At 62.7% G+C, this 11,980-nt stretch overlaps 1 protein-coding gene across 1 annotated transcript in view; it reads right to left on the bottom strand.

The window, feature by feature from the left end:
* Nucleotides 1–337: 337 nt before the first annotated feature.
* The window catches only part of ACTN4 (actinin alpha 4), a 77,357-nt gene continuing 65,714 nt past the window's right edge, over nt 338–11,980 (bottom strand). Inside the window, exons 11-20 of the mRNA XM_023742309.1 lie at nt 8,458–8,651; nt 5,661–5,769; nt 5,319–5,459; nt 5,056–5,238; nt 4,834–4,968; nt 3,645–3,824; nt 2,647–2,793; nt 1,797–1,877; nt 745–903; nt 338–630 (exon numbers count right to left, since the gene is read on the bottom strand). Of these exons, the coding sequence (XP_023598077.1) occupies nt 472–630; nt 745–903; nt 1,797–1,877; nt 2,647–2,793; nt 3,645–3,824; nt 4,834–4,968; nt 5,056–5,238; nt 5,319–5,459; nt 5,661–5,769; nt 8,458–8,651 (1,488 nt within the window). The 3' untranslated portion in view covers nt 338–471. The remainder of the gene's footprint in view (nt 631–744; nt 904–1,796; nt 1,878–2,646; nt 2,794–3,644; nt 3,825–4,833; nt 4,969–5,055; nt 5,239–5,318; nt 5,460–5,660; nt 5,770–8,457; nt 8,652–11,980) is intronic.

Below are 11,980 nucleotides of genomic sequence, written 5' to 3'. Positions count from 1 at the left end.
GGGCCAGCCTGCGTTCCTGGACAAGGCACATAGGGCTTTGGCCTAGATGTGGGACACCTTGAAGGGACCTTGGGGCAGAGGGGGACCTGGGTGTGGTGGGGCATCCCCAGGGCACGAGGGGTCTTGTGTTGCATGGGGACCCACTGTCCCCTCCACTTAGTTTAAAAACCACAACAAAACACATCTGTATTGACCAGACCAGAAGCACTGACCCCAACAGTCTCACTCACCCCTGCCAGGGCGGGAAGAACCTCTCGGCCAACCAAGCGAGAGAGAGGAGAGAGCCTGCCCCAGCCCCTCCCTGCCCACCCTGCCCACCCCCCAGAAAGGACTGACAGAGAGTGCTTTGCATAGATACAGAGTCAGAGGAGACAGCGATGGAGCCCGCCCGCTGCAGGAGGGGGCGAGGGCTCCCCTAGCCCCTCCTGGGCCGTGAGGAGGGGTTGGGTCAGGGTCTCGCTGTTGGGGGCCTCAGAGGTCGCTCTCGCCGTACAGGGCTGTGGAGAAGGACTTGTAGTCGAGGGCACCGAGCACCGCGTCGGGGCCCTGGTAGGGCGCCATGCGGGCGATGCAGTACTCGGCCTGGTCGGGCGGCAGTTCACGCCGCAGCTCCTCGGCGGTGATGAAGTTCTGGGGGCGGCAGGGACGCACTGAGGCACCGCCCGCCCGCCCAGGCGCCCGCCCGGGCCTGGCCACCGTTTCTGCCACAAGGACCCCTCCCCGTGCCTCAGGGCTCTCGCTTACCTTGTCCCCTGCCAGGACCTTGAAGGAGGCGATGACCTGGTCCGCCGTGTCTGTGTCTGTGGTCTCCCTCGACATGAAGTCAATGAAGGCTTGGAAGGTCACAAGGCCGCTGTGGTTGGGGTCAACTACGCTCATGATGCGGTTGAACTCGGCGTCGCCCTGTGAGGTGGGAGGGGACGGGGAAGGGGGGCACGTTAGTGTGGCGGGGCAGCCAGGCCCGGCGGAGAGCAGGCTGCACAGCCCCGTCTCGGCCAGCCTCTCCTGTCCTGGCTCCGGGGCTGACGGTGGCGGACAGAGCTGCCTGCACCCCCAGCCGTGGGCCGGGCAGTGCCTTTTGCTCCCTCCCTTCCCATGTCTTTTGGGAAGAGGGGATTGGGTGTGGATCGAACAGGTCTACTGCTCCTCAGCCTGAGGCTCAAGAGTTAGCTCTGGAGGGCAGGGAAGAGAGAGAGAGAGAGAGAGAGAGAAAGAAGGAAAGGCAGAGAGCCAGGAGGACCAGGCCTCCCTGGAGATTTAGGAAGGGAGGCAGGCACAGGGAGTCAGAGAGGGACCCCAGCCCAGCGGGTGCAGCCAAGGAGGAGGGGTCAGGCTCCGCCATCCTCGGCCCTGAGGACTCGGAGACCCTGGAGGCGGAGGGGGTGGCAGGAGGAGTGGCGGCGAGGTGGGGGAGGCAGGGCCAGCGTACCAGGCTGTATCCTGTGGAGATAAGGAGAGCCCTGAAGTCGTCGGCGTCCATGCTGCCCGTCTGCTTCTGCTCCAAGGACGCGGGCAGCAGAGGGGGCAGACCCAGAGAGGCCAGAGGGGCCCGCCCATGTGCACAGCAGGGGACAAGGACAGTGCAGGGAGCGGGGAGACAGAGGAGGCCCCGAGAGACCAGGTAAGGGGAAGGTGTCCGGAGAGACACAGGGGCAGGGAAGAGGCCGAGAGAGCCGGTGACATGGGACACACGATGGTGAGGGGTGGAATGGCAAGAGGGTGGGGAAGAGAGAAAAGGAGAGAGAGAAAGAAGAGCAGTTAATGCCAAGTCCGCCGGGGCCCAGGGGAGCGCGTACCTGCCGGTCATTCTCCACGTCGTAGCCCAGGCTGATGAGACAGGCCTTGAACTCCTCAGGCCCCAGCGCCCCGCCATGGTCCTGCCGGGGCATCCCAGTGGAGGTGTGCGGGAGCGAGGTGTGCGGACCAGGCCGGCGGACAGCGGGGAGGGGCCGGGGCCACATGCACAGGGTAGGGGAGGGGACACACGGGGGAGGGAAACACATAGTTAGAGGGTGACACGGACAAGGTGACGGGTGGGGGGCCGAGCCACATCCGGAGCTGGGCCCCTTTCATCTGCCTTCCTGCAGGGCGGCCGGGGCGGTGGTGGGAGCTGAGTGATGCAGGATGGAGGGTGGAGCCCCAGGGCTTGTGGGGGTCGGGGGAAGGCCTCTCCTCGCTTTCAGGATTTGGGGTGCTCAGGACATGTGGGTCCCCTGCCTGAGTAGAGCTGAGGATGCACACACGCACTGACTGGGGCTCAGGGCCCTTCAAGGGGCCCGCGGCCGCGTAGGTCTAGAAGTGCCAGACCGAATCGGAAGCTGTGAGACGCCGTGTGTGTGGACCGACTCACAGGCCAGGTCTGGTGTCTTGGCTGTGCCGGGACTTAATCCTTCCCAGGGTCTCAGCAGGCTGGCCAGGCTGCAGCCCCTCCCCGCCACTGTCAGGCAGCTGTGCTGGGGGTCCCTCTGAGCCTACACCTCCACACCCCCTCAGCCACCAGGCCTCGGGCCCACCGGGCCCCGTGAGCGGTGGCTGCTGCTCAGCCTCACGGACGTGAACGAATGGACAGATGCAAAGACGGAGGGGGGCAGGATGGGACGGCGACACTGGGGAGGGAGGACGCCAAGGAGGGCGGGGGCGGCTCACCTTGTCGAAGTGGTTGAAGGATGCCCGGAACTCCTGCATCTGCTCCTGGCTGATGCCCTTGGCGTCACGGGTGAGGATCTGGTTCTCCACCTCGTTGATGGTGCGGGCGATGGTGGTAAGCAGCTGCTCCCAGCCCACGCGGATGTGCTGGGAGGGAGGAGAGAGAGCACGGCTGCTTGCTGCGCCGGGCAGTGGTCCTGGGAACACTGGAGCCACAGCTGAGGGGAGCTTGGACCAGGGGTGCTATGCTGGATCCCCCTCCTGGGAGGGGGTGGCCTGGAGCCTCTTTCTTTCCCCAGCACGCATCCAGGCCCATGTTCCCCTTCCCATCTCTCGTCTTCACACGGGACAAGGCCGTGGCACCCTCATTTTAGGGCACCTTGTCTCCTCCTGCCTCCAGCCAACCAGCAGGGTTCAAGTCACTGCAGTACACATCCCAGTGACTGATGCAGGAGAGGGGCTGGGACCCCAGATACTCGGGCCAGGACCTCACTGCACGCTCCTGGAGGCGTGCTGGTAAGTGGTTAGCAGCTGGCTCTCCGGGGGAAGCAACCACCCTGCCGACTTGGTGGCATCTGCTGGTCTGCACGGCGTACCTGGTAAATCCTCCCACCGTGGACGGTTTCAAGCTAACAATAACAACGGCCAGATTGCAAAATCCCTACAACTTTTTAACAGTCGGCTCTTGCAAGCTGGAGCCAGCTGAGCCCACACGTGCTGGGTGGACCTGAGGCCTACGTAGGGGCAAGTACCGCCCCCACCCCCCCCAGGTGGGCTTGTCCTGAGAGGCACGCTGTCGGGGTGATGGGAGGGCACAGGAGGGAAACGGCGGTTTTCACAAACGTGCCGATGGAACCTCTCCATCCACGCTTCGACAGGACGAAGCGGGACACAGAGCAGACAGCAGCCAGGTCTGGGGTCTACGGGGCACGTAACGCTTTCTCGCGAAGAGGCCCTCTAGCGGCCGCGGGCAGCCGGGCCGGCGCGGCACGCCCTACCTCCATGGTGTAGTTGGTGTGCTTGTTGTCAAAGATGAGGGCCTCCTGGATGAGCTGGTGCTGCTGCTCCAGCAGGTCCAGGTTGGGCTTGTAGTCCACGATGCTCCGCTCGTACTGCTTCAGGTGGTCCAGCTGGTCCTCCAGGGTCCCGTTCATCTCGATGGAGATGCGCCCGATCTCCTGCACAGAGCGGGTGCCGCCGGGGAGGTGCAGTGAGGCCAGGGAAGCCCCGCCGCCTCAACTGGCCACCAGAGGAGGCCTCTCAGGTCACTGCCGGGACCCCTGCCCCTGGGCCTTTGCCCACTGGGTCCCCCCAACACCGGGAAGGCCTCCTGCTCTCGGCTGGGCCTTCCAGTACTGCCCCCTAGTGGTAACAGCAGCCATGACTGAGAGGCTCTCTAGGCCAAGTGTACTGCATGCCAGTGAGGCAGGCCACCTGGGGAGGCCTGGTGGACAGGTGTGGCTGTGCACGTGGGAACTGAGGCCTGAAGAAGGTAACTTATCACAGTAAAAGGCAGAGTCGGGATGTGGGCTCAGGCCTGGCTGGGTTCAGCACCTGTGCTGCCGGCCACAAGCACCCCACACCCTTGGCTCCCAGCAGCAGGCTGTGCTGCACCCGCGCGCTGAGCGGCGGGGCCGACCTGCCAGGCACCTACAATCCCGCTCACGGGCTGCTCTGGGACAGCACAAGACTGCTCCCTGTCAGCACAGTGCCTGGCACGTGCTGAGCGCTCAGATGGTGGCGGCCAGTTACTCAGCATTGTGACTGCGTGACGAGGGGCATCAGCGAGCACGCTGGGGGTCTCTGCTCTGACCGCCCCGGTCACGCCTGCGGGGCCCATGGTGGGCGGCCACAGAGCGGCGCACAAAAAAGTATATGCTGGAGGACTGAGCAAATTCCACCCCCATCTTGGAGATGACAGCTGAGGATCAGAGGTAAGACGGTGCTCATGGGTCAAAGGCAGAGTCGAGGCTCAAACCCACGTCCGTCCGACCCCTCAGCCCAGTTTCCCGCTAGATGGCACTGCTGCTTTTAGCCTATAATCTTGCGGACCCTCCTAGTCCCACAAGGCGAGCAGGCCGGTGGGAGTCGGGAACCCAGGCCCAACAGACCTCCAAGTCCACTGGCCCCAGGGAGCAGCCAGGGGGCCTCCCTGGACACTGGGCAGGTGGGGCGGGCGGGCCTTACCTCCATTTTGGTCTGGATCCAGGGCCCCACGATGTTGGCCTGGCTGGCGAACTGGCGGCGGAGGTGCTCGTTGGACTGCTGCTTGCTCTGCTCCTCTAGGAGGGCCTGGTCCCGCTTTGGCACCAGCTGCTGCACCTGGGGGACGCGGTGCGGGCGCAGTCAGGGGGGTGCCCCCGCTGGGCCGGCCCAGCCCCAGCCCCTGCCTGCCGGGCCCCAGCCTACCTTCTCCCACTTGGAGTTGATGATCTGGGGGGTAACGGTGGTGTAGGGGTTGCTGCCCGACAGCTTGATGTGGTTGCTCTCGGCAATCCTCTGGGCCTCCTTGTGGATGGCTAGGATGGCCTCCCGCTCCTTGTCCGCGTCGGGCAGGGTTGACTTGAACTGGTCGTGGGCTGAGATCAGGCCCTGGGGGGAGGAGGGCACATGAGCGGGGCCGGCCCAGCCTCACGGGGGTCCCGCGAGCAGGCGGGGGTGGCGGAGCCAACCTCGATCTCCTCGATGGTGTGGACGATGAACATGTCCTGCAGGTCCTCCATGGCGCTCTCCATCCAGTTGTTGAAGGGGGCGGCCCGCTTGGCGTACTCCAGGTGCAGCTGGTCGATGGTCTCCAGCTGCTTCTCCGTTTTCTGTGTGCGGTGGGTCGGGGAGAGGGACGGGCGCAGGAGGGAAGGTCAGTCACTGAGCAGGAGGAGGTGGGGCACAGGGGTGGGGCTGGGGGACAGAGGAGGTCCCCTCTGGGTAGATAGGGGTCTGGGCTCCCTGGTCCACGCCCCTTCCCAGACCCAAGGGCAGGCGGCCCAGGACTCTGGGGACACCTCCCGCCTCACCTCCAGGGCTTCCCTGCGACTGTGGGTCAGAGAGCCCAGGGCGTCCCACTGGTCGCAGATCCTCTGGCAGCGCGTGTTCACGTTGTGGGAGTCGTAGTAATCCAGCTCGCTGCGGGCCGGGCAGAGAGCGGTGGGCCCCCGCGTCCCAGGACCCAGCGTGGCGCAGGCGGGGGTGCGCTCAGACCCACCCGCCCAGTCCCAGGGACAGTGAACGCTGAAGGATGTCAGCTGGCGACCCGCCCTCCTGCTGCAGCCCACCGCACCCCCAGGGGGCCCAAGGGGGCCAGGGAACAGCAGAGGGCAGGGGTCCTCCTGGCACCCCCTTCACGATTCGTTCTTCCCCGCAGGCTAGCTCCCTGAGTGCGGGCCTTGAACCACAGCTGATATGTGGGCCGCTTTTTAATTTAAATAAAGTCTAGCAGAGTGCAGCGGTTAATAGAATGGGCTCCAGAGCCAGATTCCCTAGGTGTGAATTCTGGTTCTGTCATTTTCTAGCTGTGTGTTCCCTGGATGGGTGGCTCCCCTACTATGGATACCTCAGTTTTCTCATCTGCGAAATGGGGACAGTTACGGTGGGGAACAAATTAATTAATGCACGTAAAATGTTTAAAACCTATTGCCGTCAAGTTGATTCTGACTCACAGCCACTCTATAGGACAAAGGAGAACTGCCCCATAGGTTTCCAAGAAGGAGCTGGTGGATTCCAACTGTCCACATTTTGGTTAGCTGCCAAGCTCTTAACCACTGCGCCACCAGGCCTCCTTCCACTATGAGTTGGAATTGACTCGACAGCAATGGGTTTGGGTTTGGGTTAAAATGCTTAGAACAGTGCCTGGCACCCAGTGAGTAAAAGCAGCAATAGCTATTTATTTAAGATTGCGCATAGACCTTAATGGGTACTCAGAAAACAATACATGGCTACCCTACACACTTTCCGATTTCTTAGTCTCATTCGAAGCGATCTGTATTTAAAACAAAAACTTAAGAAAAAAAAATACATAAGGTAAACAGTGGTACGCGGTTGTTGCCAGTTGCCATGGAGTCAATTCTGACTCATGGCAGCCCCGTGGGGTTTAAGGGCTGTGACCTTTCGGAAGCAGATCTCTAGGCCTGTCTCCTGAGGCGCCTCTGGGTAGGTTTGAACCGCCAACCTTTAGGCTAGTAGTGGAGTGCTGAACCGTGTGTGCCACACAGGGACTCCAAATAGTGGTATATGGACTCTCATTGTTCCTGGTCCCCACCTCCACCAACACGCCCCCTGCCCTTCCAGTCCTGTTGTCAGTGCCGGGGTCCCCATCTCCGGGGTCCAGGCACCTGGATACTCTTAGCAGCAGGATCCAAGAGTCACAGGACAGGAAGGAGCCTTTGGGGTGGGGAGCAAGGAGCACCCAGGGAATGTAGGGATCAGGTGGTCATCGCCTGTCTGGTGAGAAGGGGCGGGCAGACAGGGCTAGGGGAGGACAGCAAGGCTGGGCTCCATGCCTGTCTCAACCACTCCCTAGCTGTGTGGGCCTGGGAAAGCTCCTTGGCCTCTCTGTGCATGGGGTGGCCCACATAGGGCACAGTGCTCTGAGTGTCTGTCAACACCATGAGTCCATGCTCAGCCAGGATGCCCACCAGGCTCACCCTGGGTGGCCCGTGGCCCTCTTACTTACCCTTGGGGGGATAGAGAGCACCTCAAACAGCCCACTGTCCAGAAAGCTGCTGTGAGTGACTGCCTGCTCCCCACTCAGGCTAATGGGTTTCATATGGCTGCTCCCAGTGCTTGAGGAGAGGCTGGCCTAGAATTTATCCCACGTCTGCTTCCTACCAGCTTCCAAGGGCTTCCCCAGCATCTGTTGGCCACTATCCTCAGCCTGGGCATGCCCGGATGTAGGAGCCTGATCCTAGGAGAGGCCGCAGGACCCCAAGGAGACCCCCAACAGTGCCCAGGAGGGAGGCTATGGGTCCCAGTCCGTGGTGCCTCTGAGTCCCTGTGAGCACACGAGAAGCCCACAGCGGCAGGCGGTGGGGAGCGTGAGCCAGGGAGGAAATGGGCCCTGCCAGTGCGGGCTCCCACGGGCATCACGGCCGGGCCCCAGCCCTGTAGGGACAAGCAGGACTTGGGGCGAATGTGGTGGGGAGGGGCATCCGTGGAAAGGGCAGTTCCAGCCAAGGATCCTATTTTTGAGCAGATGGCTATTTTGGGAGCCCTGCGCCCTCTGGGGCCTGCAGATTTTCCATGAAGTCATGGCCTGGGCCTCCCACCCGGGCCCTCCCTGCTGCTGGCTGCGGCCCGGGCGGAATAAGGCCCCATTCACTGGCCCCGGAGGCTCAGTGTACTAATTGTGTGCCCAAGTTTATCTGACTGGGGCGGGAAGGGAGGGAAAGGAACTGGGCTGCCTGGAAGCTCTTACAATAAGTGTATTCTGAGCAAGAGAGAGGGAAGGGGCTGGGCAGAACAATGGGCTCACTGTGCGGCCGACTCCCCGCGGGAGAAGCGGGTGGGGGCAGTGGGGGCCAGGCCGCCTGTCCCATCTGCAGGCAGGGAGGTGGAGCCCCAGGGACCCCTGAAGCCCGAGGAATCAGGGCCGCCCCTCTGCCAGGAGCATGTAGATGCCGTCCAGGGTTCAGACAGGCTAGGCCCAAGGCACAGCCCCATAAGCCCATCGCAGGCCCTGGCAAGGAGGAGGTGGACAGGGCTGGGGGCCCACGCCAGGCTGAGGCAGGCTGGACCTGGGGTGCTGCTGCCACCACCGCTCCTCGGGAGGGATGCAGGAAGAGCAGCAGGTGGAGGGGCTTGTGAGCCCACACGTACTTGAGCTCCTGGGCGATGGCTGCGATCTGCTCCACGCGGTCCTGGTGCGCGGCCAGGTCACTCTCGAAGGCCTCGTGCTTGCGGATAAGGGCTTTGATGTCCGACAAGGTGGCCGTCTCGTAGTCCCGCTGCTTCAGCATGGCTTCCTTCCCTGGGGTGGGAGCCGAGAGCAGGGTATATTCAGACAACAGCGGCTGGGGGGCAGGGCAGCCAGAGCCCGGAGCCATGGGGCTGTAAAGCTGGAGGCAGACTGTGGCAGAAGGACCCCACATCCTGCCTGGCTATGAAGGGTAGAAACTCCCCGGGACCTTCTTCCTTGCCCCCCAGGGACCTCTTCGCCCAGCTATGGCCTGGATGGAGCTGGGAGACGCCTTGGGGCCAGGGGGCCAGGGACACATATCCTGGCTCAACCTGCGTGTTCTCAGCTCAGCATGCCTTCTTGGAAAGAAGCCCCATGGCCGGAGCAGACACCACTTCTGGAGGGTGGTGCTGTGGATGGAGAAGCAGCTGGGGCTGGAGCCCAGGCTTCAGTAGGGCTGGGGAGGGGGCGCGTGCAGTCAGGGTTCCTCTGGGAGCCTGGCCCTGTGCCTGCACTCTGGCTCCTGGGGCTGGGCTCCCTCTGGGTGGTGGTCCTATCGCACACTGACGCGCCACACCCTGCGCTGAGGCTTTCTGCTGGCCTGGCCCTTTGAAGGAAGTGGGGAACACTGTTATTAGCCCTGGAGCCTGGCTAATTACATAGCCCAGAACAAGGGCTCAAGTAAGGCCAACAAGCAACCGAAGCAACAAGCAGAGAACCCAAGGGGAACTCTGGCCTGGGAAGAAGGGGCTGGGACGCAGCTCCTAAGGGGCCCTGCTCCAAGCCAGCTATGCTGGCAGGGCTGGGCAGCTCAGAGGCCCCTCTCCTCAGCTCTGCAAAGGCACCAGGTAGCTGACCACCAGCTGCCCAGCCCGGGCACTTCTCTGACCTGTTTCCCCTCTGTGAAGAGGAACGACCACCAGCACCTGTGCTGCGTGGGGCTGGGCTCGTTTCAGTGCTCCAGAAGAGCGGGCACACAGCCAGCGCTCTCCTCATCTCAGCCACTCCTCGGCTCCTTTGTCCGGCACCACCACCCACCCCTGGGATAGGCCTGGCGTTGGCAAGTGAGAGGTGGGCAGCCTGGGAGACCAACTCTACCGGCCCGGCCACCCAGCCCTAGGGCAGGAGGCTTAACCACAAAGGCAAGCTTGCAATTCTCCTCCCCAAACTGCTTGCTCCCCAGGGTGGGAACCAGAGAGTAGATTACTACCCTCTGCACCTTGGCGGAGTTTCAGCAAGGGTGCTGGCCGGCAAGGGCTGGACCGAGAGGAGCCAGGAGGAGTGGGGCACGGCCTGCAGCTGTCCTGGATTAGGCCGGGGGGCAGCCAGAGAGGAACTGGGGGCTCGTTTGTTTTTTCCCCTGGGACAATCCAAGTCCTTTTGAGAAGCATCCGCATGGACCCTCGCCCTTGCAGGCTGTGGGGAGGATGGTGAGGGGGCCAGAGTGGTGCCTCAAGCCGGCCCTCTGAGCCCCCACCCCAAGGGCTGAGGACCTCAGGGGTCCAGAGGGGCCAGAAGGGAGCTCATGGCCCGGCCTTGTCTGTCCTCCAGTTCTGGACAGAGGTCTTGGGAATGAGAGTCGGCAGGCCTGTCTGGGGGCTCCAGGCAGACGAGAGGGGCAGGGCAAGATGCCAGGGCACCTGAGGGGGAGGCAGATGCCAGGCAGGGGTGGGGCAGGGGCATGTGGAGGCTGCTGAACCATTTGGGTCTTCGCCCAAGACAGAACCGACTTCAAACACCTTCAGGTGAATACCAGCCCCGGGAGTCACTCCCAGGGAAGGTGCTCTGGTGGGCCGTCATGCCCACACCCCTCAGCCTCAGGAAACCACCCTCCCAGGGCCTCATGGGCCCTCAGGCAGGACTGAAGTGCTGACAGCACGGGCCATGATGGGCCCCAGAAGGGAAATCCACAGGGATGACGCCAAGGGCCTATGGAAGGACAGAGATGTGACTCATGGATAAGGACAGGAGGAGATCGCAGTCTGAGCATGGGACAAGAATTCTCTAACACCCAGCTAGCACACAAGGCCCTTTGCCAAGAGAGATGCAACAGTCTGCTGGGCTGTGGGCTCCCCGGGCAGTGACCATGTCTATCTGAGAAACTGCTGTGCACAGGGCCAGGCACAAACAGGCTCAGCAGATGTTTGCTGACTGAATGAATGAGCAAAAGAACTAAATGCTCCCCACCAAGATGGCATCACAGCCCACACCCCGTCCTCCAGAGGTGAGGGGATAGAACACATGGGCACCATTTCGGCAAGAGGCAAAGGAGGTGCCCGTGGCCCTGGCCCGGCCTGACCCTTCCTCACCTCCCCTTCTGGCCTCCCCCCGTCTGCATTCTGCCCTGGCACAGGAGGGATTAGACTGCTGCTCTGGATCTGGCAGCTACCGCTGGAGCACAGCCGGGCTGGGCCATCTGGCTAATGTGAAGAGGGCATGAAGCTGGGCCGCAGCCAGGGACAGAGGAGTGAGGTGGGCCCAGGTTTGCAGACCATGAGGGGGGTTGGGGGGCAGGGGCTGCTCCACACGGGGGCCTCAGCATCTGGCCAAGCACTGGGGCTGCCTGCCCAAACAGCTGGGTGGGAGGGGGCTGGAGGAGCTCAGTGAGGCTCCCATGGTGGGAGGGGTGGGGGTGGGCAACCCAAGGAAGTGTGAAATCAGCTGGGCAGTGAGGCAGGAGGGCCAGAGGCGACACAGCTGGGAAGGAGGAGGCAGAGGTGGGAGGGAAGGATTCCTGTGGGTGACTCTCAGCTTTCCCAGGCACTGGACGCTTTCTGAGGGCTCTCAGGCCCCCGGGATCTGGAATCTCAGCATGGTGTGGGTCCAGACCCAGGGCCGGGGACGTGATGGAATTCAGCACCCCGAGCCAAAGGGACAGGCAGCTGTGGAGCTGCCGAGAAACGGAAGTCAGAGCTGCCTTTCTGGGAGAAGCCATCTTCCAGAGAGAGCCGGGCCCCCCAGAGCCAGCTCTGGGACGGGGGGAAGGCGAGAAGGCGCTCCCAGGCTGGCCGCACCCCGAGGGATGGCAGAGCCAAAGCTCCCTGGCCTTGCTTTTAATAGGTGTGGTCATGAAGACGGGAACCTTCCAGTATGGGCTCTTCAGCATGCAGAAGCCCATGAACACAAAGGTGTGGAGAGAGGAGGGGACACAGGGTGCTAGACCTGCCCAGGTTTAGTGGGGAGCTGTTCCCAGGGAAGGTGGGGTGCAGTGGACATGCACAGAGGTCACTTCCCTAAAGAGCTGGGATGGTGCTCAGCTGAGGTCCTGATGACTGGCTTTGAGGAACCAGGCAGGGGCAGAGTGGACTGGGCAATGAGGAAGGCCGGGCACCAAACTGTCCCTCGCTGCCTGTGGCTGGGTGAACCTAAGACAGCACTTCTCATGTTCAAGTCCCCACGAAGCAGTAAAGGGGGCCTAATAAACAGGCCCAATGTGTGTGTGTG

Source organism: Trichechus manatus, unplaced genomic scaffold (assembly GCF_000243295.1).
Source record: "Trichechus manatus latirostris isolate Lorelei unplaced genomic scaffold, TriManLat1.0 scaffold00207, whole genome shotgun sequence".
NCBI classification, from domain to species: Eukaryota; Metazoa; Chordata; class Mammalia; order Sirenia; family Trichechidae; genus Trichechus; species Trichechus manatus.
Note: the sequence above shows the minus strand (reverse complement) of the source record. Positions and strands in the feature narration are given on the sequence as shown.